General features: G+C 50.5%; 1 protein-coding gene across 3 annotated transcripts in view; it reads right to left on the reverse strand.

The window, feature by feature from the left end:
* Window positions 1–2,451: 2,451 nt before the first annotated feature.
* SPACA9 (sperm acrosome associated 9) overlaps window positions 2,452–25,611 on the reverse strand; it is a 91,550-nt gene continuing 68,390 nt past the window's right edge. For 2 of the 3 annotated variants that reach the window (XM_086924754.1, XM_086924755.1), the window contains exon 4: window positions 14,428–14,904. In XM_086924754.1, the coding sequence (XP_086780880.1) occupies window positions 14,568–14,904 (337 nt within the window). In that variant the 3' untranslated portion in view covers window positions 14,428–14,567. Of the gene's footprint in view, window positions 2,520–14,427; window positions 14,905–25,611 lie in introns of those variants that run through there. The other variant, XM_086924756.1, reaches the window with a different exon arrangement.

The raw sequence follows: 25,611 nt of genomic DNA on the forward strand, positions 1-25,611 counted from the left end.
GAAATATATATGCTTCAGATCTGTGGGCTGGGTGTAATCACACAATAGGATGAGAAGTAGGAAACCTTCTAGGGGACATTCCATTACACCTCCTGCATTTTAATCTGATGGCCATTCTTTGAGCAAACAGCCCTATACGTCAAACCTAATTCCCTCATTTGTCGTCATATTATGCATATGTTCCATGTAAAATTAAAGTGTGGAATGAATTAAATAATTTCTGTAGGAGGTTTGCTCTTCCTGCAGGACCATTCCAGATTTATGTACCCATTTTGTTGAACCCTATATTTTTGCTGGCTGTAGAACTCTATATTTTACCCTGGCTAACCAGTGATAAAGTGCATGTGCTCTCCTTTTCAATACAGTGAAATTGGCATATTCAACTCACCTATAACTCTCTAGCATGTGGCACAAAGTGTAACCAGGGCCTGTAAATTCACAAGTGGATTACAGCACCCATTACAGTGCTGCTGCAAACGACTGGGGGCCTACCATTTGTAGCCTGGCTGTTTCATGTTTAAACTGCAAATTCGTCCTGTCAAAATAACCACTTTTGAAAGTTCAAAACCTTCCTTCTAAACATTTGTCGCTCTTATGTAGGCCCTATTGCCCCTAAGGCAGGGCATGATATTTAATACTAGGACATTTATGAATTTAATATTAAACATGGCTTTACGGTGAAAAAGCCCCAAAAGATATTGTCACTATAATAAGGCTAGCAGTTCTGTAGGAAACCAATAGTTTACATTAGTACATTTAATAATTTGAATTTCAGTTAAGAAACGGCTAGAAAAATAATGATGCAACTATTTGGAATAGCTGTTAAAAATCCAATTCAATGGTGTAGTGTGATTTTTTGATAAATATTAAAGAAAATGTACTTTTAGAAAGTTACTTTTCCCTCTGCCTAAAGCCTATTGCGGCCCATTTGCTCTCCCACTAACTTTACAAACCAGACACTTTCTTTTATGGCCTGCAAATCGGGTACGACTGAAATAAAAGGACTGAAAGGTTCACAGCGCTAACCCTGTCGTGACAGTCATTGCCATGTGTTTATGGTGTAAATGGACCTTCAATATCGATCATTTGCATTTGATGTTCTCTGTGCATAACATTGTATCTAGCTTCTTATGTTATTGAAAAGAAAGGCCATGATTACAAGTTTCAAGGTAATGGGGTAAGGATGAAACCACATTGGCTTTGTAGGCTCAGCCTGATAAAAAAAAAACATGGAGATTGAGACTTGGCTGCTGCCACCAAAGTTTGTACTATTTTTGTTCCACCCTGTTTTCCTGACCAGAAGCATATTATTTTGTCCCCCCAACCCCCGCCCAGAACTTTTAATCAGGTGGAGCAAAATAAAAGCATGCAGTAATTTCAGTCCATCCAGGTTATAATCGGGGCCTGTGTGGAAGAGGGTATAATTACAGTCCTACTTTTATGTCGGTGAAATTGCCCAGTTTTGTATGGGAAGTCTGGCCACCCTACATAGACCCCCCCCCCCTTCATCCCTCTTCAGGCAAGTGCAGTCACTCCCTGCACCTGATTGCAAGGGGCTATCTCTACCCTCTTTAAAGTGCCGGCGGCTGCTGCCCAAACTGTGAAATACGGACGGCTTGTAAACAGCCACTTCATACTCCAACGGAATGCATTCAAGTAACCAAATATTTACTCTTAAGTCTGGACACTGCTTCCAATTAACGTGATTGATCTAACACTAAAACTGTTTTAGGAGTAAAGGTCAGACATTAGTAATAAGGTAAATGTTTAGGGGAGTGGGGTTGAGATAATGGTAAAAGTAATGTTGAATGTAGGTTGACAAGGGAAAGAAAGACGTGATTAAAGTGTGGAAGTATTGGTTTGTATCCCCCTGCTAATAAAACTGCATAGTTTGGTCCTCCTATAGCGCCTGGGGTGCAACCATCCAACTGCATGCAGTCCTGAATTTGTAAAAAGAAAGTGCCAGGGCATTCTCAGGAGACCCCTGCCGCACTCGGCCCTGCCAGTGCTCCCAACTATGGAATCAATACAAGTACTAACCATCGCACTGTGAGAAGAACCTATCCCAGGCCACCCAAAGCTATAATGATGGTGTGAGGGGCAGATGTTATTCAGCTTTAATGTATATTAGCTTATTAAATACTGTTGTGCTTATCTCAAAATTTGATAGACAGTGCCACCATGTGGTGGACTGCCACTAGAGTCAGTGCTGACAGTTAAGTGCTGGTGCTGAGCACCAGAAACCACCAGCTTAAATTAAGCACTGGCTGCAGGGCTCTCACTACACTCGCCCTCCACCCTGAGTGCCTGAAAAGATGCCCTAATGGAGGAGTGGTCCATTTCACCCCCCAGGAGGAGGGTTTCGGAGCAGAAAGTTCTGGTTATCTGTGAGTTAGAGAGCATCACATCCATTATTGGCGAGAACAGATTCACTGAAACACTGCAATGGCCAGATGTTGCAGACAGGTTTATTCTGGAGGACGTTCCCATATTGGAGACCGAGGCACTCAGATCAGAATCTGCCGGGGAGGGAAACACAGCATGAGCAAGGAGGCAGCTGGCAACATCTTATAAGTGCATTATTATTACATATAGATCTAAATTGCAGCACGTATACACACACATGGGGCCCGGACGTGTAAGTGGGACTGTACCATAGTGTAGAACAGAGAGGGGAAACTCTGCTTTTCACACAGACTGTACCATGGTACACAGCAAATAGAGGGAAATCTGAACATGTTAGGAGCTTTGTATATGGGGCTATACCATATGCAGTGCAGTAGGGATGGCCAAGTACAGAGAGGGCAATAAAGACAATACGGATCTTTACATACTATACCATGGTGTATAGTACAGACGGAGATAGCAGCACATGATACCGCTTTGTAGATGGGAGTGTACCGCGGCGTAGACAGAGGTGGGGTCTTACCAAGTTATGGAGCTTTGCAAATGGATGGGACTGTACCATGATGTTCAGGACAGATGGGAGAATCTTAGCCTATGCTACTTTGCAGATAGGACTGTACCATGGTGTGCAATACAGAGAGGGGAGTCCACCCCTGTTTTGTAGCTTAGCACATGGCCAATGCCATGGTGTAAAGATTGGAGAGAGGAATCCGAGAATGTCATGCAGCCTTCGACATCACACTTTACCAGGGTACAGGGCACGAGGAGGAACCGGCTTGTTTTACTGCAGTGAATGTGGGTTGGGGCCACTCATCACAAAGTGGAGCAATCTAAGCACACTATTCAGCGCCGGAGGAGGACTATATACACCATGGTATAGTGCACATTTACAAAGCTATGGAATATATTAGAGAGAGGGAATATGAGCAGGACTGTACCATTTGAATGCCACATAGGGACATTCAAAAGGTACTGTACATTGAAGGCTTGCATAGCTCACAGGAAACCCATGAAATCCATATACTTGTATAGAAGGTTGTACCAATGTAAGGTGCAAAAAGGGGAATCGTGGCATGGGATAGGACTGCCCTACGCTGCGTGTACTGTAATCTGCGGAGGTGTGTCAGTCAGCACTGCACTGCTCTACATTGGGTTTATTTATTTATTTACAGAGTTTTATATAGCGCAAAGTTGACCTGGTTTCGGATATCAGAGCGCTTTACATAGCACCAGTTGCATCACTGATTTGCCCAGAATCACAGGATGTTCAGTATCATTGCCCAGACTCTAACCTGGTTTCCTAGATTTAAGGTCTACCGCCCTAGCCGTTAGGCCACCTCCTCTCCCTTGATTTGTGTTGGAATGCACCACTGTGTGGTTTTCTTGCCTCTTCATAACTTTTCGGTCTTAGAATAGGGCCCCACTAGGCGGTTCCCTCTAAGGTACGTGGGACACGGTGATAGACTGCAAAGTCTCTAACCTGATCTTTGGGAGAGAGTCACATGGGGTCCTATGAACAGCAGGATGTGCCCACCTATCTTGTAGCGTAGGATTTGTTGCTGTTTTGATAGGCACCAAGGCTCTATCAACACCGGCTGAATGCTGGGAATTTCAAACGTCCTGGCAGCGTCATCTTAGGATTCTCTGGAGTCGTGGATATATATTTGGGAGGCGTGGAGTAAACAATGTTGCAATAAGGCAGCCTCAGTAGTACTAGCGGCTGGGGGCCATGATCCGGTTGTTCCATGTAAGGGAGCAGGAAGACTCTTGACGTCATTAGCTGATAGTTCCTGTTATTGTGAATACTATAGTGTGTCTTTTGCAGGATAGCTTTGGGTTGAAATGGACTTGAAAGCCTTTGACTTCTTTTGCAGGAGTTTGGTTTGCTACAGATTATGAGCCCTGTGATCTTCCGCCAATGTTTCACATTGTCACCTAGTTGTTGCTAGAAAGGCCTATCATTCATATACATTTGAACTTACAAACTTCGCTGTTCAATTACCTTTGCCAGCGGCTGCATACAACTACTGGCGACAAGGAGACCTGTGGGACATCCCAGGCATCCTGTGGAACCACTGATTGGGATCTCTTAGTTTGAACTCCAATAGAGACTTCCGCATCCCTGTAGGACCACACCAGAGACCCCAGGCCACCGTCCTGTGTGCTCCAGCAGTGCTTTGTGGACCTCTATATCACTACCTGATGAGCAGGACCTATGCTTGTCCTGCATCAAGAGCCTGAAGCAGGTTCTCCCCAAGATCATCTGAAGTAGGTTTGAGACCCTCTGAACCCGACTATTGGTCGTGGAGGATATTCTTCACTTCTGCATGGTATGGGCGTGGACGCCAGGACCTTCATTGGGAATGAAGCTCAGAGACTGGTGCTGTGCTCCCCCAGCTCTCTGAAGGTCTGCCCTGAGCTTCCTCAGCACCAGAGATATTGTAACCTCCTTGAGAGCGCAGGAAGCCGAGCTCTGTTGAATGCATTGATTAATGACTGGAATGATGAGAGGAGCCATAGCTTTGTTTTGGGTGGCAAAGCTGGGCCTGGCTGAATAGGTAGGTGGAATACTTTTTTTTTCCCACCCTTGCTGAGTCCTTGAGTGATGGGACCTTGGTAGAGGACATTTGTAAAGTAAATGTAAATTGATACTTGTATAGCGCACTACTCACCCGCAAGGGTCTCAAGGCGCTTGTACGAACACCGCTGTGGAACCCATCCTGGCTTTCCCTGTGAGGCGTCCACTCCTGGGCACCCCCAAGGTGGAGGCCAGGCATCCTTAGCGTTGTGGGGGCCGTTGTGGAGATTAAGCAAGCTATTGCCCAGAGTTGCAGAGTGGGACTCCATGATTGGAATAGGCACTGAGACGAGAATTATCAGATCCGTGGAATTTTGAGCCCAAGACCTGCCGAGGCGGGGAATTGAACCCTGGTCCCGGGCTAGACCTCTGCACACTTCTCCACTGTGCAGTGTAAAGTGCAATCTAGCGAGGGGGCAGCAGTGTGTTGAAGGGGGTGGTGTAGCCCTGCAATACGATTGATGATCGTTTAAACGAGTCTGCATATTCCCTGGGAGCTAGACTCCTATTCTATGGGCCGGTAGCCCTTTCTGAAGCACTGCATTCAGTCCCTTTATGAACTGAAGAAGAAAGGAAGTAGTTCTAATATTGGTAGAGATGACGTTCCAGCTTCTATGTGTATCACTGGAGTAGGCCTTTTCATGTTTTTTATTTATAATATGTGCACTGAATACCCAAGATGGTTATTTTGCTGGCTAGGTATGCAGGCGTACCGTTTCTGGTGGCTTTGCACGTAATGTATCTTTTCTTACTTGTTAAAATATGATGCAGGATCAGAGCGGCCGATAATGGACTTGCCTGTCTGTTGGGGTGATGTGGTCCAGCTTCTTCAGGCCTTTGATGAAACCTGCAGCAGCACGCAGCTTTCAGGAGCCAAACTGGTGTCTGCAAGCTGTTGAGCTGAGTACAGTGTTGATCCAGAGATGTTTACACAGATATAGGAACCAAAAATATCGTGGGACTAAATATCGTATCTGAAGAAACAGGTTGTGATAGATTCCTCACCTTAGAATTACCCTCCGGCGTCAGACTGGATCCGGAAAGATTTTGTCAGCAGTACCCCTGCGCGTCGGCAGGCATCGTGGTGCAGCTCCACATGCATCGTTGGCGTCGTCGCCGGGATGACATCGCTGGAGCTACTTAGACATGCCCACGTGCGCTGACGTCTGTTCTTTATTTTTCCAGGCCAGCAAGCACAGATCCGGGAAGAGCAAGTACCCCCCCAGTCACTTTTTGACTGAGTTTTTTCGAGGCCTTTTAACTAATTTCTTCTGAGTTGATCGACTCCTGGTGTCGGAGGGATGCCCGGTTTTAAGAACTGCGGGGACTGTCACTGCATGTGTCTCTACCGCACCGCATGTGTCTCTACTACCTGGGGTGCGACCACAACTCCAAGTCATGCCCTGACTCCCGGGCCAGGGTGCCAAAGACTTTGTGGGAGCAATCCCGAAAGTTGCTGGAAGTCCGGCAGTCGGCTCCGCGCCGCTCAAGGTCCCCGTCCCGTGGAAGGTCGAAAGACCGGTCGCGGAGCCGTCCCCATCGTTCGTCTGGATCTAAGTCTTCACACTCTGGGTCAGGTAAGTCGAAGCATTCCAAAAAGAAGTTGATGAAGCGGCGTCGCTCTTCGACTTCCCGTCGCAACTGAGGGTGCGGGTGTTGCCATGACTGCGGCTCCGGTATTGCTACCCCCACGGCTTTGGCGGAGCCTGCGATGTCGCCCCCGGCCTACCCACCTTTTCCGGGTCCATCGGCGATGCCTGCTCAGGTGCAAGAGTATCTTGCTACCATGGCCTGACTCTTTGGGCGGTCTGGTCCCGCTGGTGCATCTTTGGGCCCCACGGGCCCGACTGCGGGCCCTGTCCTTCTGTCGCCGGTGTCTCCGGCCTCTGCGCTGCTGTCGGCTTTGGCCCCGATGCCGCAGGACCACCCTGGATCTGGGCTCGGATCCCGAGCGACACCGGTCCACCTCAGAACACCTCCACCATTATCGAATCCCCCTCCGGCACCACCTCCAACGTCGTCCGGTGTGGACGTTGACCCCGGTTTCCGCCCTGAACAGGAGGTGGCGCCGGATCGGCATTGCTCGACGCCAATGAGGCCTTTCTACCCCTACGTCCGTCCTCCTTATTTTCAGCCTGTTTCACAGACTTCGGAGGAAGGGGAGGACTGGGAGGAGTCTGAGGACCCTCACACAACAGTGTGACTAAGATCCGGACTGGGCAGAGGACTTGGGGGATGCCCGCGGTCTCAACACCTCACCTGACCTTGGCATGCTGTCTCCTTCTTCCGTGGCTATGGAGGAGGGAGCAAGTTATGCAATGGTGTTGCGTAGTGTGGCCGAGACCCTTCACCTCAAACTCCCTACAGTGGCCGTCAGGACTAACCTCCTGACAGAAGTGCCTCAGCCGGCGGCAACCTCTTCTGAGCCCTTGCTGCCTTTCAATGACGTGCTTTCAGACGTTCTTTTGGGCATTTGCTCAAGGCCCAACACAGGGGATCCTGTGGAGAGGAACATGGCCTGACTCCATCGCCCAGCTCCGGGCGACCCCCTCTTCCTCTCCCAACACCCCACTCCTCAGAGCTTGGTTGTCCAAGCCTCTGCTTCCCAGAGTGCGTTCCCTTTCGCACCTCCGGATAGGGAATCCAAGAAGCTGGAGCAGCTTGGGAAAAGACTGTTTTCGTCTGCCAACTTAGGGCTGCGGTCGGTGAACATCGCATGCCTCTTGGACCGTTATTCCCACTCTGAGTGGGACAAGGTTGCGCAGGGGTTGCCCACTGTCCGGAGGAGGCCTGACAGTACTCTCCCAAGCTATAGCATCTGGGAGAGATGCAGCTAAGTTCACCATTTGTTGTGGGCTTGACACTGCCAACTCGCTGGGCAGGGGGATTTCCACGATTGTGGCGCTTCGGCGCCACAACTGTCTGAGGACAACTGTCTTCTCGGGGGATGTCCAGAACACTCTGATGGACATGCCCTTTGATGGCATTCACCTTTTTGGCTGTTAGGCAGATAGTGCATTGGTGCACTTTAAGGACTCACGGGCTACGCCCAAGTCCTGGGGCCTGTTGGTCACTCTGCCTCCTCCGGCTTCTTCTTTTCGCTCCTTTCGCGGCCGTGGTAGGGGTGCCCCAACATGTTCATTTCAGAGCCACAGGCCCGCGAAACAACAACCTCAGCACGGCTGAGGACGTGGAAACCGCTAAGGCGGCTCTGGGGGCCAGAGGGGTGGGTCAGTCCACCTCCACCCCGCAGCATCCACTTCCAAGCCTTCCTAGTCCGTCCTTTCAGGCCCATCAGACGCCAGTGGGCGGCAGGATTCGCCATCATCTCCCCCACTGGTGCAACATCACCTCGGACAAGTGGGTGCTGCAAATAATCCAAAGGGGCTACTCCCTCCCCTTCGAGACTACCCCTCCAGCCATGCCACCTCAATACCACCGCATGTTGCGGGACCATCTTGCCCTTCTTCAGCAGAAAGTCACGGCCCTCTTGGCGAAGAGGGCAATTGAGCGCATTCCTGGGCCAGAAGTAGGTTGTGGTTGTTATTCCTGCAACTTTCTGGTCCCCAAGAGGGACAAAGGCCAGCGTCCTATCTTAGACCTCAGGAAGGTCAACTGCTTCCTCCGGAAGGAGAAGTTCAAGATGTTGATGCTAGCTCAGGTCTTGTCTGCCCTCGACCCTGGAGACTGGTAGCGCTGGACTTGCAGGACCCATATTTCCACATCCCGGACCCACCGGCATGACCTGCGGCTCACGGTAGGCCACAAGCACTTTCAGTTTACCGTGCTCCCTTTCAGCCTTACCAGTACCCCTTGGGTGTTCACGAAAGTGATGGCAGTGGTCGCAGCTCATCTGCGTAGATCAGGGGTTCCAGTCTTCCCCCTATCTTGACGACTGGTTGTTGAAGGCAGGCTCGCCCCAGGCAGTTGTCTCCCACCTCCAGACTACGGCCGACCTCCTACATTTGCTGGGATCTCCATCAACGTGCCGAAGTCGCACCTGATTCCCTCTCAAAAGCTCCTCTTCATCGGAGCGGTTCTGGACTCAGCGCAGTTTTGGGTTTATCCTCCCGAGCAGTGAGTCCGGGATATTCTGGTTATGATTCGGATCTTTCAGCCTCTATCTCAAGAGTGCTCCCTTTGAGCCACTTCACAACTGTTCTCTTCGCCTTCTCACTTTAAAGACAGCTTTCCAGGTGGCCATCACCTCTGCCAGAAGAGTGAGTGAGCTCCAGGCTTTCTTCTAAACCTCCTTTTCTCTCTGTCCACCCGGACAAAGTGGTTCTCAGGACTCGTCTATCTTTTCTGTGAAAAGTCGTCACTGCCTTTCACATCGGGCAGACCATCACTTTGCCCACCTTCTTTCCGCCTCTGCATCCCTCAAAAGAGGAAGAGAGCCTCCATCATTTGGACCCAAAACGTGTGCTCTCCAGTTCCGGGTGGATGACCAGCTCTTTGTTGGCTACCTGAGCGCCAAGAAAGATTGGGCCGTGCACAAATGGACCATCTCTCGATGGGTTGTTCTGTGCATAAAGGCTTGTTATTCTTTGGATAAAAAGGAGCCTCTGCTGGGACTGCGTGCACATTATACCAGGGCGACGGCAGCCACTACTGCTTTGGGATGGGGAGTTCCCTTGCATGACATCTGTCAGGCAGCTGTTTACCAAGCATTACTGCCTGGACAGCCAAGTCCGAAGAGACCGCTTCTTTGGCCGTTCTGTTCTCCAGGACTTTCTGGTGTGATCTTGGTTCGCAGACCCACCACCGGGGTTGGTATTTCTGGGGTATCTATTCTAAGGTAAGGAATCTATCACTAAGTGTTTCTTTTTAGATGCCCAAGTTACTTACCTTACATTAGTGATAGATTCCTTTACACCCCACCCATCCTCCCCCTTCTGCAAACTGATTTCTAAGGTTAAGGTCATCCCTTTCAGGGCCTTAGTTTCAAGGCACCAAGGGTCAGTTTCTTGCATGGCTATGCGTTTCTGGTGCGGAAAGTCGTGTACAGAACTGACGTCAGTGCGCGTGTGGGCACGTCTAAGTAGCTCCAGCGACGTCATCTAGGTGCCAATGACTCACGCGGAGCCGTACGAAGACGCCTACCAATGAGCAGGGGTACTGCTGACAAAACTTTCCAGATCCAGTCTGACGCCTGGGGGTAATTCTATCACTACTATTGTTTCTTACAGATATATTGTTACCTAAGGTAACTTGTGCGTCAAGAATATTGAGGACAAAATATCATGAAGGTAAGTTTTTCTAGGTAAGCAACGTTTTACTATATGTAACTCCACTTATATATTTATAAGTATACTCGTCACAGTACATATATTTTCAAGGTGCTTAGATGTGGTGTTAAGAATAGTAAATCTATACTTACCCATTTGCACTTGCCTTCTTGATATTTTGGCCCTCTGTATTTTTGATATGATATTCTGTGCGCACAATATTTTTGGTTCAGATATTCTGTCAGTGAGCCCATCCAGGTGAGACGTGAAAGGCTTACTCCGTTCTTCTGCAGTTAGCTTCATATAAGAAGAGATTCACTGTTCAGGATGGAGCAGGTGCTCCATCTTGGTCGTTTTGGCACTGTGTTCTTTGAAGAAGATGTCAATGTTAAAGGTCAAACCAAGTGACTTTGCTCTGGCTGTCAAGTGGTCAGGAGGAGGGTGGAGGAGCAGCAGTCCAGGTGTGTTGTGGAAACACAGGCTTCAGACTGGTTGTTAGGTGCTGTTGGCAAGCAGGAGGAATTTAGTTTTGGTTGGGTCGAGATTTTGGCAGTCGCTTCACATCAAACTCTGGATGAGATTGAGGCAGGTTTGTAGTCACTGGATATGGGTAGTCAGGCAAGAGTTAGGGAGACAGTGCACACGTTAATCTGAAATGTATGCATATGTGGCTTTGAAAGAGGCTAGCAGGTTCATGTAGTGTTGAATAATGAGGGAGTTTTTTATGTTTAATACGTCTGTCTGACTCTTCGAACATTGTATGTGTTCCTTCTATAGCATGAACCTAGACAAAAGACAGCAGAACGCTGTTCCGGGTCGAAAACGAACTTCAAGTCAACGAGTGATACGAGAGGTATCCACTTTGTTGTCTGGTATTGCATTGTGATGCAGTGTTCGTTTAAGAGGCGAACGCTTAACTCCTTGCCAAATTGTAATCATCTCTATAATTGATTAGTCATCTAACCCATGTGGGACATGTAGTGGGTGGTGTTTTTTTTTTCAGGGTTGCCTTCCAAGTGCATGGTCACATGACCTTTACAAACAACTTTTTCAGAAAAGGCCATGGTCTTTTTCAATTGCGGGTTAGTTTGCCACCTCCCCCCTCTTTTTAGGTTGCGCCTAGCGCAGCGCACGTGCGCTGCTCTAGGAAATCGGCCTTTTGGAATCACTCTGGACCTTCCACAAGCTCGTGCTTGTCGCTTTTTTTCCAGCATTATTCCTACTGGGCTTTGCTTGCGTCTTTCTAAAAAGACAGCATGCAATTGGGCAAAGGCAGTTCATGTCCCACCTTTCCCAGTAAATTTATCCGCCCACGGCCTACAGCTTGCGTGAGCGAGCAGTGGTGCCAACTGGTCAGGATCATGTTTATGATTAGCGCAGTCGCCAAGCGGCCGCGCTTGTTTATTTTTCTCTGTCACCCAAATCGTTTATTTCAAGTGAACATTCATACAAACGGCCGTTTCAACACTAGCACATGATCATCACCGCTTGAAATTTCAAGTGTCTGCATTTGTAAAGTATAAAATAAATACTTGGCTACTGTAAAACGTAAAAACAGCGCTCCAGAGACACCACCGTAATCTTTAAATAAGCCCCTGGAATTCATCAGAAGCCCTCCTGCCTTTGCAAAACGTTCTAAAACTAGTGCCTGGGAGGCTATTAGTGGCCTAACAGCTAGAGCAGTCGACTGGAGAATCGTGTTTGAGTCTCGGAAGAGAAGCTCATCATCCAGTGATTCTATGCAAATCACTTGATCTTCCCGTGCCTCCGGCCGTGCTTGTTTGTTTTTCTGTACGTCACCCAAATAGTTTATTTCAAGTAAACCGTCATCCAAATGGCGGTTTCAACACCAGCACATGATCATCACCGCTTGAAGAAATTTTGTGTAGCTGCATTTGTAAAGTATAAAATAAATACTTGACTACCGTAAAACCTTAAAAAAGCACTACAAAGACACCGCCGTAATCTTTACATAAGCCCTGGAATTCATCTGAAGCCCTACGGACGTTAGAATGTAATTTTTGGTGAAAAACTGCTCTGCAGGGTGCGTGCGTGCAAACTTCTGCCAGTTTAATTTGCTACCCTGGTATTAGTATTGTTAATAGGTATCCTGCAGTTTAGGTGTACAAAATAACACTTTAAATAAGTACTTCTCAATCCAGGTCTACAATATGCCAAATAAATGTGTTAAAGCTTCCACACACAATAATGTAAAGCATAACTACAAACATACAAGGTCCCTAAGGTGACACCTATTGGCTCTGCCAATACTTGTTTGATGTTAGTGTCAAGGTGTAACGGTCTGCACCTAACCCTATATTGAGAGAGTGGTCGAATGGTTTTAAGATATTCAATTGCTCCTCTGCTATCGTGTGAAGTTGAGTTGATGTCGTATGCTCTCGAGTAGTTCTCCCAGCCTTAATGGAAGGTGGTGGAGCGCTCTTGCGATGCTGCAAGGGGGTTTATTCCCTCTCTGCCTGCACAGGTAGCCCTGGTAGGACCAAAGCATCACAGCCCACGCTAAGCGGAGAGATTCAATATAGATCCAATCAGGATCTATATTAACGTTTAGAGGACTGCCTGTGAGTACCTGGCTCGAGGGGCGCCCTGCTCTATCAGTCTGGAGGAGTGACTGCTTCTTCAGCTTACTTGTTCTGTCCTTTTTCAAACATGGATTAAACGCTCTTCATCCTCCGAACAGCAGAACTTTTTCTGGTGAGGATTGGAAGGGCTACACAAGGTCTGCCTGAGTAAGGTGGAAGAGGTGTAGCGCAGCAACCAGGGTGCCTGACTCCAGACTACGGGGTTTACGGTACGATCCCCGGCGGCAGGTTAGTCCAGCACCATGTGACTCTGGGCAATAGCTTCCTTAATCTTCCCCGATGGCCCCCAGCGCCAGGACACCACTTTGGAGGTAGCTGTGCACTTTACAAATACTGTTATTTCATTTAAGGTGGACCTCTATCCTGGTTTCCGACACACTACTGCTGCTAAGCCCGATGACGCTGGGCTCGAGGAACAATGCTAGACTATGTGAAATGGTGGCTAAGAGCCAGCATCCTCCAGCTGAGGTCAATATACTTTCTGAATAGATTGGGGGAATGTGGGCATGTTAATACATACATGGTGGATTGTACCGTGGTGCATAGGGCAGAGGGCTCAGGCAAGTTTGTAGCATTGCATGTGCGAGTGTACCATGGTGTATAGTGTGTTGACATGTCAGATTGAACCATGGTTTTTTGAGGCACTTGCTAGTTGTACATCATTACAGGTGGGATTATACGAAGATGTGAACCACCATCTAGAATCTTAAGCGAGCTTTACCATTGTGCGATGTATTCAACTGAGGGGTGTCTTACCTTGCTCAGTAGCACATCATTTGTAAAGCGTACACTATAAACTAAATTATCTTGCTCAATCCTTCTTTCAGTTTAACAAGTCTGGAAGGAAGATAGTCAAGCCACCCCTGTTTAGATATGAACCTGTCACCTGCAAGTTGCACAGACTTCTACAGCAAATGCTTGAGTTGACGAGGTACAAATACTGCCCTGGCAGACATTTGGCAGACAGTATAGTGACACCGCCAGTGATGTCCAGAGCCTTGGGTATGTTTTATGAGCCAATTATTAATGTGCCAATATTTCTTTCCCAGTGGGACCTGCTGCCTGTTAACATTATGGGCCCGATTCACAGAACTAACTTAAGACAAAATCCTAAACTTACTACCATTTTGGTATTCACAGAAGGCACTTATTCATTTCGGTATTCACAGAAGTTAGGAGTCCTAACTTTAGGACTCGTAAATGCCTCCTGTGAATACCGAAAGTCTTAAAGTTAGAATTTTTCTCGATTTAGGAGTAGTAAAGTTAGGAGTCCTAACTTTACTACTCCTAACCTGAGAAAAATCCTAACTTTAAGACTTTCGGTATTCACAGGAGGCATTTACGAGTCCTAAAGTTAGGACTCCTAACTTCTGTGAATATCGAAATGAGTAAGTGCCTTCTGTGAATACCAAAATGGTAGTATGTTTTGGATTTTGTCTTAAGCTAGTTCTGTGAATCAGGCCCTATGTTATTGGGGGGCACCAGCTGGGAACAGGAAGCGGCCAAAGAGCTGAGAGTACTGTGGGTCCACAGCCTCGGTTTCTTCCAGGGTCGCCTTTCATGATGAAATAGGACTCCACGTTGAGTGTAGCTCGATGTTGAGTCATGCTTCATCATCGCTCATGAACCTCTCAAGATACCATGGCTGGAGAACTACAGCAGCATCTAGGCAAGTGACCTTTCCTTTGAGCATTTGCCTGTTTCCCCAAGTGCCATGCCATTGCTCAAGCTGATGGAATGAGGGTTATGTCATCAGAAGTGGTAGCGGCTGTTGGGTTTCCAGACTGGCCTAAAGCGTTTCCTCACCCCGCCAGTTGGCACGCAGGGCTTGGTGGGCGACTTGGTTGTTGTAACACCAGTTTGTACGCCTGTGCTGTGGCATTCCATGAAGTCTGGAGTATTCGCTTTCTTCGGGACAGGACAGGTTCCATTGGAGCTCTTCTCCAAGTGAGCTGTCGGCTTGGGTTTCTCGAGTGTGGCAATGGCACGCTTCAGGTTGTCCACTACGGTGGGGACCAGACTCACAATGCCTCCATACCAGTTCTTGGCCTCATCGACGCTCAGGTGGTTCACCTCATCATGGGGAAACCTGCAGGAAAGAAGTGAGAAGAACGAACAAGTCATATATTGGAAATAAAGGTCCTCACATGCAGGAGTCGCAAAATGTGTGACCGTGAAGGCACTTATAAGTGACCAGAGAGATTAAGTGTGCATGACAGTAAAGATCTCTACAGATTGTCACAACTGCTCAAGAGCTGGGACTTCCCCAGAGTAGCATGCCTGCCCAAGTGTCGAGGTTTCCCCAGGGTGAAACAACTGTCTAGGAGCTGAGCCTTCCCCAGAGTAGCATACCTGCCTGAGAGCCGAGGCTTCCCCAGAGTTAAACAACTGCCAAAGCGCTGAGACTTCCACAATGTAGAATACCTGCCCAAAAGCTGAGGCTTCCCAAGAGCTACGGTTCCCCCTAAATAGGACAACTATAAAAGACTCTGGGAATTTCCCAGAGTAAACTAATAGCCCAAGAGCTGGGGCGGCCCCAGACTGTAACAACTGCCCAAGAGCTCAAACTTCAGAAGAGCAGATAAACTGCTCATGAGCTGGGGCTTCCTGCAGAGTGAACTAACTGCTCAGGGGCCAAGACTTCCCCAAAGTAGTGGAGCAACTACTCAGTAGCTGAGTCTTCTACAGAGTAGTGCAACAGCTCAAGACCTGAAACTTCCCCTGAGTGCAACAACTACCCAAAAGCTGAGGCTTCCCAGAGTGAAACATTTCCACAGAAGGGAACCACTGGCCAAGACCCGATGCTTCCTTAGAGTGGAACAAATGCCCCAGAGCTGAGACTGCCGACGAGTAGTGGAACAACTGCCCCAAGTGTTGCATCTTTTCTAGAGTAGAAGAACTGCTGAAAGGCGGAGATGTCCCCAGAGTGGAACAAATGCCCAAGAGTAGATGCTTTGCGAGAGTAGCAGAACAACTGCCCAAGAGGCGAGGCTTCTCCAGAGTGGAACAACTGTCCAAGAGCCGAGGCTTCTCCAGAGTGGAACAACTGTCCAAGAGCCGAGGCTTCCCCAGAGTGGAACAACTGCCCAAGAGCAGAGGCTCCCCAGAGTGGAACAACTGCCCAAGAGCAGAGACTTCCCCAAAGTAGAATACCTGCCCAAGAGCGGAGGCTTCCCCAGAGTGGAACAACTGCCCAAGAGCTGAGACTTCCCCGAAGTAGAATACCCGCCTAAGAGCCGAGGCCTCCCCTGAGTGGAACAACTGCCCAAGAGCTGAGACTTCCCCGAAGTAGAATACCTGCCTGAGAGCCGAGGCTTCCCCAGAGTGGAACAACTGCCCAAGAGATGAGACTTCCCCGAAGTAGAATACCTGCCCAAGAGCCGAGGCTTCCCCAGAGTGGAACAACTGCCCAAGAGCCGAGGCTCCCCAGAGTGGAACAATTGCCCAAGAGCTGAGACTTCCCCGAAGTAGAATACCTGCCCAAGAGCCGAGGCTTCCCCAGAGTGGAACAACTGCCCAAGAGCTGAGACTTCCCCGAAGTAGAATACCTGCCCAAGAGCGGAGGCTTCTCCAGAGTGGAACAACTGCCCAAGAGCTGAGACTTCCACGAAGTAGAATACCTGCCCAAGAGCGGAGGCTTCCCCAGAGTGGAACAACTGCCCAAGAGCTGAGACTTCCCCGAAGTAGAATACCTGCCTGAGAGCCAAGGCTTCTCCAGAGTGGAACAACTGCCCAAGAGCAGAGCTTCCCCAGAAGTAGAATACCTGCCCAAGGGCGGAGGCTTCTCCAGAGTGGAACAACTGCCCAAGAGCTGAGACTTCCCCCGAAGTAGAATACCTGCCTAAGAGCCGAGGCTTCCCCAGAGTGGAACAACTGCTCAAGAACTGAGACTTCCCCCGAAGTAGAATACCTGCCTAAGAGCCAAGGCTTCCCCAGAGTGGAACAACTGCCCAAGAGCTGAGACTTCCCCCGAAGTAGAATATCTGCCTAAGAGCCGAGGCTTCCCCAGAGTGGAACAAGTGCCCAAGAGCTGAAACTTCCCCGAAGTAGAATACCTGCCTGAGAGCCGAAGCTTCCCCAGAGTGGAACAACTGCCCAAGAGCTGAAACTTCCCCAAAGTAGAATACCTGCCTGAGAGCCGAGGCTTCCCCAGAGTGGAACAACTGCTCAAGAGCTGAGACTTCCCCCGAAGTAGAATACCTGCCCAAGAGCCGAGGCTTCCCCAGAGTGTAACAACTGCCCAAGAGCTGAGACTTCCGCCGAAGTAGAATACCTGCCTAAGAGCCGAGGCTTCCCCAGAGTGGAACAACTGCTCAAGAACTGAGACTTCTCCCGAAGTAGAATACCTGCCTAAGAGCCAAGGCTTCCCCAGAGTGGAACAACTGCCCAAGAGCTGAGACTTCCCTGAAGTAGAATACCTGCCTAAGAGCCGAGGCTTCCCCAGAGTGGAACAACTGCCCAAGAGCTGAAACTTCCCCAAAGTAGAATACCTGCCTAGGAGCCGAGGCTTCCCCAGAGTGGAACAACTGCCCAAGAGCTGAGACTTCCCCGAAGTAGAATACCTGCCCAAGAGCGGAGGCTTCTCCAGAGTGGAACAACTGCCCAAGAGCTGAGACTTCCCCAAAGTAGAATACCTGCCCAACAGCGGAGACTTCCCTGAAGTAGAATACCTGCCCAAGAGCTGAGACTTCCCCAAAGTAGAATACCTGCCCAAGAGCGAAGGCTTCTTAAGAGTGGAACAACTGCCCAAGAGCAGAGGTTACCCAGAGTGGAACAACTGCCCAAGAGCCGAGGCTCCCCAGAGTGGAACAACTGCCCAAGAGCCGAGGCTCCCCAGAGTGGAACAACTGCTCAAGAGCTGAGACTTCCCCCGAAGTAGAATACCTGCCTAAGAGCCGAGGCTTCCCCAGAGTGGAACAACTGCTCAAGAACTGAGACTTCCCCCGAAGTAGAATACCTGCCTGAGAGCCGAGGCTTCCCCAGAGTGGAACAACTGCTCAAGAACTGAGACTTCCCCCGAAGTAGAATACCTGCCTAAGAGCCAAGGCTTCCCCAGAGTGGAACAACTGCCCAAGAGCTGAGACTTCCCTGAAGTAGAATACCTGCCTAAGAGCCGAGGCTTCCCCAGAGTGGAACAACTGCCCAAGAGCTGAAACTTCCCCAAAGTAGAATACCTGCCTAAGAGCCGAGGCTTCCCCAGAGTGGAACAACTGCCCAAGAGCTGAGACTTCCCCGAAGTAGAATACCTGCCCAAGAGCGGAGGCTTCTCCAGAGTGGAACAACTGCCCAAGAGCTGAGACTTCCCCAAAGTAGAATACCTGCCCAAGAGCGGAGGCTTCTTCAGAGTGGAACAACTGCCCAAGAGCTGAGACTTCCCCAAAGTAGAATACCTGCCCAAGAGCCGAGGCCTCCCCTGAGTGGAACAACTGCCCAAGAGCTGAGACTTCCCCGAAGTAGAATACCTGCCTGAGAGCCGAGGCTTCCCCAGAGTGGAACAACTGCCCAAGAGATGAGACTTCCCCCGAAGTAGAATACCTGCCTGAGAGCCGAGGCTTCCCCAGAGTGGAACAACTGCCCAAGAGCTGAGACTTCCCCAAAGTAGAATACCTGCCCGAGAGCGGAGGCTTCTCCAGAGTGGAACAACTGCCCAAGAGCTGAGACTTCCCCAAAGTAGAATACCTGCCCAAGAGCCGAGGCTTCCCCAGAGTGGAACAACTGCCCAAGAGCTGAGACTTCCCCGAAGTAGAATACCTGCCTGAGAGCCGAGGCTTCCCCAGAGTGGAACAACTGCTCAAGAACTGAGACTTCCCCCGAAGTAGAATACCTGCCTGAGAGCCGAGGCTTCCCCAGAGTGGAACAACTGCCCAAGAGCTGAGACTTCCCCGAAGTAGAATACCTGCCCAAGAGCCGAGGCTTCCCCAGAGTGGAACAACTGCCCAAGAGCTGAGACTTCCCCAAAGTAGAATACCTGCCCAAGAGCGGAGGCTTCTCCAGAGTGGAACAACTGCCCAAGAGCTGAGACTTCCCCGAAGTAGAATACCTGCCCAAGAGCGGAGGCTTCTCATGAGTGGAACAACTGCCCAAGAGCTGAGACTTCCCCAAAGTAGAATACCTGCCCAAGAGCGGAGGCTTCTCCAGAGTGGAACAACTGCCCAAGAGCTGAGACTTCCCCCGAAGTAGAATACCTGCCTAAGAGCCGAGGCTTCCCCAGAGTGGAACAACTGCCCAAGAGCTGAAACTTCCCCGAAGTAGAATACCTGCCTGAGAGCCGAGGCTTCCCCAGAGTGGAACAACTGCCCAAGAGCTGAAACTTCCCCAAAGTAGAATACCTGCCTGAGAGCCGAGGCTTCCCCAGAGTGGAACAACTGCCCAAGAGCTGAGACTTCCCCGAAGTAGAATACCTGCCCAAGAGCGGAGGCTTCTCCAGAGTGGAACAACTGCCCAAGAGCTGAGACTTCCCCAAAGTAGAATACCTGCCCAACAGCGGAGACTTCCCTGAAGTAGAATACCTGCCCAAGAGCTGAGACTTCCCCAAAGTAGAATACCTGCCCAAGAGCGAAGGCTTCTTAAGAGTGGAACAACTGCCCAAGAGCCGAGGCTCCCCAGAGTGGAACAACTGCCCAAGAGCCGAGGCTCCCCAGAGTGGAACAACTGCCCAAGAGCTGAGACTTCCCCCGAAGTAGAATACCTGCCTAAGAGCCGAGGCTTCCCCAGAGTGGAACAACTGCTCAAGAACTGAGACTTCCCCCGAAGTAGAATACCTGCCTGAGAGCCGAGGCTTCCCCAGAGTGGAACAACTGCTCAAGAACTGAGACTTCCCCCGAAGTAGAATACCTGCCTAAGAGCCAAGGCTTCCCCAGAGTGGAACAACTGCCCAAGAGCTGAGACTTCCCCGAAGTAGAATACCTGCCTGAGAGCCAAGGCTTCTCCAGAGTGTAACAACTGCCCAAGAGCTGAGACTTCCCCCGAAGTAGAATACCTGCCTAAGAGCCGAGGCTTCCCCAGAGTGGAACAACTGCTCAAGAACTGAGACTTCCCCCGAAGTAGAATACCTGCCTAAGAGCCAAGGCTTCCCCAGAGTGGAACAACTGCCCAAGAGCTGAGACTTCCCTGAAGTAGAATACCTGCCCAAGAGCGGAGGCTTCTCCAGAGTGGAACAACTGCCCAAGAGCAGAGCTTCCCCAGAAGTAGAATACCTGCCCAAGAGCGGAGGCTTCTCCAGAGTGGAACAACTGCCCAAGAGCTGAGACTTCCCCCGAAGTAGAATACCTGCCTAAGAGCCGAGGCTTCCCCAGAGTGGAACAACTGCCCAAGAGCTGAAACTTCCCCGAAGTAGAATACCTGCCTGAGAGCCGAGGCTTCCCCAGAGTGGAACAACTGCCCAAGAGCTGAAACTTCCCCAAAGTAGAATACCTGCCTGAGAGCCGAGGCTTCCCCAGAGTGGAACAACTGCCCAAGAGCTGAGACTTCCCCGAAGTAGAATACCTGCCCAAGAGCGGAGGCTTCTCCAGAGTGGAACAACTGCCCAAGAGCTGAGACTTCCCCAAAGTAGAATACCTGCCCAACAGCGGAGACTTCCCTGAAGTAGAATACCTGCCCAAGAGCTGAGACTTCCCCAAAGTAGAATACCTGCCCAAGAGCGAAGGCTTCTTAAGAGTGGAACAACTGCCCAAGAGCCGAGGCTCCCCAGAGTGGAACAACTGCCCAAGAGCCGAGGCTCCCCAGAGTGGAACAACTGCCCAAGAGCTGAGACTTCCCCCGAAGTAGAATACCTGCCTAAGAGCCGAGGCTTCCCCAGAGTGGAACAACTGCTCAAGAACTGAGACTTCCCCCGAAGTAGAATACCTGCCTGAGAGCCGAGGCTTCCCCAGAGTGGAACAACTGCTCAAGAACTGAGACTTCCCCCGAAGTAGAATACCTGCCTAAGAGCCAAGGCTTCCCCAGAGTGGAACAACTGCCCAAGAGCTGAGACTTCCCTGAAGTAGAATACCTGCCTAAGAGCCGAGGCTTCCCCAGAGTGGAACAACTGCCCAAGAGCTGAAACTTCCCCAAAGTAGAATACCTGCCTAAGAGCCGAGGCTTCCCCAGAGTGGAACAACTGCCCAAGAGCTGAGACTTCCCCGAAGTAGAATACCTGCCCAAGAGCGGAGGCTTCTCCAGAGTGGAACAACTGCCCAAGAGCTGAGACTTCCCCAAAGTAGAATACCTGCCCAAGAGCGGAGGCTTCTCCAGAGTGGAACAACTGCCTAAGAGCTGAGACTTCCCCAAAGTAGAATACCTGCCCAAGAGCCGAGGCCTCCCCTGAGTGGAACAACTGCCCAAGAGCTGAGACTTCCCCGAAGTAGAATACCTGCCTGAGAGCCGAGGCTTCCCCAGAGTGGAACAACTGCCCAAGAGATGAGACTTCCCCCGAAGTAGAATACCTGCCTGAGAGCCGAGGCTTCCCCAGAGTGGAACAACTGCCCAAGAGCTGAGACTTCTCCAAAGTAGAATACCTGCCCAAGAGCGGAGGCTTCTCCAGAGTGGAACAACTGCCCAAGAGCTGAGACTTCCCCAAAGTAGAATACCTGCCCAAGAGCCGAGGCTTCCCCAGAGTGGAACAACTGCCCAAGAGCTGAGACTTCCCCGAAGTAGAATACCTGCCTGAGAGCCGAGGCTTCCCCAGAGTGGAACAACTGCTCAAGAACTGAGACTTCCCTCGAAGTAGAATACCTGCCTGAGAGCCGAGGCTTCCCCAGAGTGGAACAACTGCCCAAGAGCTGAGACTTCCCCGAAGTAGAATACCTGCCCAAGAGCCGAGGCTTCCCCAGAGTGGAACAACTGCCCAAGAGCTGAGACTTCCCCAAAGTAGAATACCTGCCCAAGAGCGGAGGCTTCTCCAGAGTGGAACAACTGCCCAAGAGCTGAGACTTCCCCCGAAGTAGAATACCTGCCTAAGAGCCGAGGCCTCCCCTGAGTGGAACAACTGCCCAAGAGCTGAGACTTCCCCAAAGTAGAATACCTGCCTAAGAGCCGAGGCTTCCCCAGAGTGGAACAACTGCCCAAGAGCTGAGACTTCCCCAAAGTAGAATACCTGCCCAAGAGCGGAGGCTTCTCCAGAGTGGAACAACTGCCCAAGAGCTGAGACTTCCCCAAAGTAGAATACCTGCCCAAGAGCCAGGCCTCCCCTGAGTGGAACAACTGCCCAAGAGCTGAGACTTCCCCGAAGTAGAATACCTGCCTGAGAGCCAAGGCTTCCCCAGAGTGGAACAACTGCTCAAGAACTGAGATTTCCCCAAAGTAGTATACCTGCCCAAGAGCGGAGGCTTCTCCAGAGTGGAACAACTGCCCAAGAGATGAGACTTCCCCCGAAGTAGAATACCTGCCTAAGAGCCGAGGCTTCCCCAGAGTGGAACAACTGCCCAAGAACTGAGACTTCCCCAAAGTAGAATACCTGCCCAAGAGCGGAGGCTTCTCCAGAGTGGAACAACTGCCCAAGAGCTGAGACTTCCCCAAAGTAGAATACCTGCCCAAGATCCGAGGCTTCCCCAGAGTGGAACAACTGCCCAAGAGCTGAGACTTCCCCGAAGTAGAATACCTGCCTGAGAGCCGAGGCTTCCCCAGAGTGGAACAACTGCTCAAGAACTGAGACTTCCCCCGAAGTAGAATACCTGCCTGAGAGCCGAGGCTTCCCCAGAGTGGAACAACTGCCCAAGAGCTGAGACTTCCCCGAAGTAGAATACCTGCCCAAGAGCCGAGGCTTCCCCAGAGTGTAACAACTGCCCAAGAGCTGAGACTTCCCTGAAGTAGAATACCTGCCTAAGAGCCGAGGCTCCCCAGAGTGGAACATTTGCACAGAATGGAAAAACTGCCCAGTGGAAGGAATGCTCCCAGCACTAACGCTCCTCCAGAGTTGAGCTGCCCAAGACCTGATGTTTCAAAGTAGAACAATTTCCCCCAGACAGAGGCTTCCAAAAGAGTTGGACTTACTATCTGCCAAGTGGACTGCTCAAGTGGTCTCCCAAGCAGTCGGCTTTCTTGAGCATAAAACAACTGCAGCCAGAGGTAAGCCTTCTCCAGCCTGGAACTTTCCTCCACACAAGTAAGCCTTTTCCAGTGATTGCCTTGAATTACGAAACTTCTCCCATATAGAAAAGCTACCCCCCATCCCCACAGTGAGTCTTCTCCCACATAGACCCTTCTCCACAGTGGAACAAGTGCCTCCAGCGGTAAGCCTTCTCCCACGTAGAACAACTGACCCCAGTGGTAAGCCTTCTCCCACGTAGAACTGACCCCAGTGGAAAGCCTTCTCCTACGTAGAACAACTGACCCCAGTGGTAAGCCTTCTCCCACATAGAACATCTGACCCCAGTGGTAAGCCCTCTCCCACATACAACTGATCGCAGTGGTAAGCCTTCTCCCATGTAGAACAACTCACCCCAGTGGTAAGCCTTCTCCCATGTACAACTGACCCCAGAGGTGAGCCTTCTCCCACGTAGAACTACCGACCCCACTGGTGAGCCTTCTCCCACGTAGAATTACCGACCCCAGTGGTGAGCCTTCTCCCACGTAGAATTACCGACCCCAGTGGTGAGCCTTCTCCCACGTACAACTGACCGCAGTGGTAAGCCTTCTCCCACATAGAACAACTCACCCCAGTGGTAAGCCTTCTCCCATGTACTACTGACCCCAGTGGTGAGCCTTCTCCCACGTAGAACAACTGACCACAGTAGTGAGCCTTCTCCCATGTAGAACTGACCCCAGTGGTAAGCCTTCTCCCATGTAGAACAACTGACGCCAGTGGTAAGCCTTCTCCCACGTAGAACAACTGACCCCAGTGGTAAGCCTTCTCCCATGTAGAACAACTGACGCCAGTGGTAAGCCTTCTCCCACATAGCACAACTGACCCCAGTGGTAAGCCTTCTCCCACATAGAACATCTGACCCCAGTGGTAAGCCTTCTCCCACATAGCACAACTGACCCCAGTGGTAAGCCTTCTCCCACATAGCACACTGACCCCAGTTGTAAGCCTTCTCCCACATAGCACAACTGACCCCAGTGGTAAGCCTTCTCCCACATAGAACATCTGACCCGAGTGGTAAGCTTTCTCCCATGTACAACTGACCCCAGTGGTAAACCTTCTCCAATGTAGAACAACTGACTACAGTAGTGAGCCTTCTCCCATGTAGAACAACTGACGCCAGTGGTAAGCCTTCTCCCACGTAGAACAACTGACCCCAGTGGTAAGCCTTCTCCCACGTACAACTGACCCCAGTGGTGAGCCTTCTCCCACATACAACTGACCCCAGTGGTGAGCCTTCTCCCACATACAACTGACCCCAGTGGTGAGCCTTCTCCCACATACAACTGACCCCAGTGGTGAGCCTTCTCCCACATACAACTGACCCCAGTGGTAAGGCTTATTCCACGTAGAACTACCGACCCCACTGGTGAGCCTTCTCCCACGTAGAATTACCGACCCCAGTGGTGAGCCTTCTCCCACGTAGAATTACCGACCCCAGTGGTGAGCCTTCTCCCACGTACAACTGACCGCAGTGGTAAGCCTTCTCCCACATAGAACAACTCACCCCAGTGGTAAGCCTTCTCCCATGTACTACTGACCCCAGTGGTGAGCCTTCTCCCACGTAGAACAACTGACCACAGTAGTGAGCCTTCTCCCATGTAGAACTGACCCCAGTGGTAAGCCTTCTCCCATGTAGAACAACTGACGCCAGTGGTAAGCCTTCTCCCACGTAGAACAACTGACCCCAGTGGTAAGCCTTCTCCCATGTAGAACAACTGACGCCAGTGGTAAGCCTTCTCCCACATAGCACAACTGACCCCAGTGGTAAGCCTTCTCCCACATAGAACATCTGACCCCAGTGGTAAGCCTTCTCCCACATAGCACAACTGACCCCAGTGGTAAGCCTTCTCCCACATAGCACACTGACCCCAGTTGTAAGCCTTCTCCCACATAGCACAACTGACCCCAGTGGTAAGCCTTCTCCCACATAGAACATCTGACCCGAGTGGTAAGCTTTCTCCCATGTACAACTGACCCCAGTGGTAAACCTTCTCCAATGTAGAACAACTGACTACAGTAGTGAGCCTTCTCCCATGTAGAACAACTGACGCCAGTGGTAAGCCTTCTCCCACGTAGAACAACTGACCCCAGTGGTAAGCCTTCTCCCACGTACAACTGACCCCAGTGGTGAGCCTTCTCCCACATACAACTGACCCCAGTGGTGAGCCTTCTCCCACATACAACTGACCCCAGTGGTGAGCCTTCTCCCACATACAACTGACCCCAGTGGTGAGCCTTCTCCCACATACAACTGACCCCAGTGGTGAGCCTTCTCCCACATACAACTGACCCCAGTGGTGAGCCTTCTCCCACATACAACTGACCCCAGTGGTAAGGCTTATTCCACGTAGAACAACTGACCCCAGTGGTAAGCCTTCTCTCATGTAGAACAACTGACCCCAGTAGTGAGCCTTCTCCCACATAGCACAACTGACCCCAGTGGTAAGCCTTCTCCCACATAGAACATCTGACCCGAGTGGTAAGCTTTCTCCCATGTACAACTGACCCCAGTGGTAAACCTTCTCCAATGTAGAACAACTGACTACAGTAGTGAGCCTTCTCCCATGTAGAACAACTGACGCCAGTGGTAAGCCTTCTCCCACGTAGAACAACTGACCCCAGTGGTAAGCCTTCTCTCATGTAGAACAACTGACCCCAGTAGTGAGCCTTCTCCCTCATGGAATAATTTCCCCCAGTGAGACTCTTCCCCAGTGTGGGACAACTGCTCCCAGC

The sequence above is a fragment of the Lissotriton vulgaris genome, chromosome 5 (genome assembly GCF_964263255.1).
Source record: "Lissotriton vulgaris chromosome 5, aLisVul1.2, whole genome shotgun sequence".
Lineage (NCBI taxonomy): Eukaryota > Metazoa > Chordata > Amphibia > Caudata > Salamandridae > Lissotriton > Lissotriton vulgaris.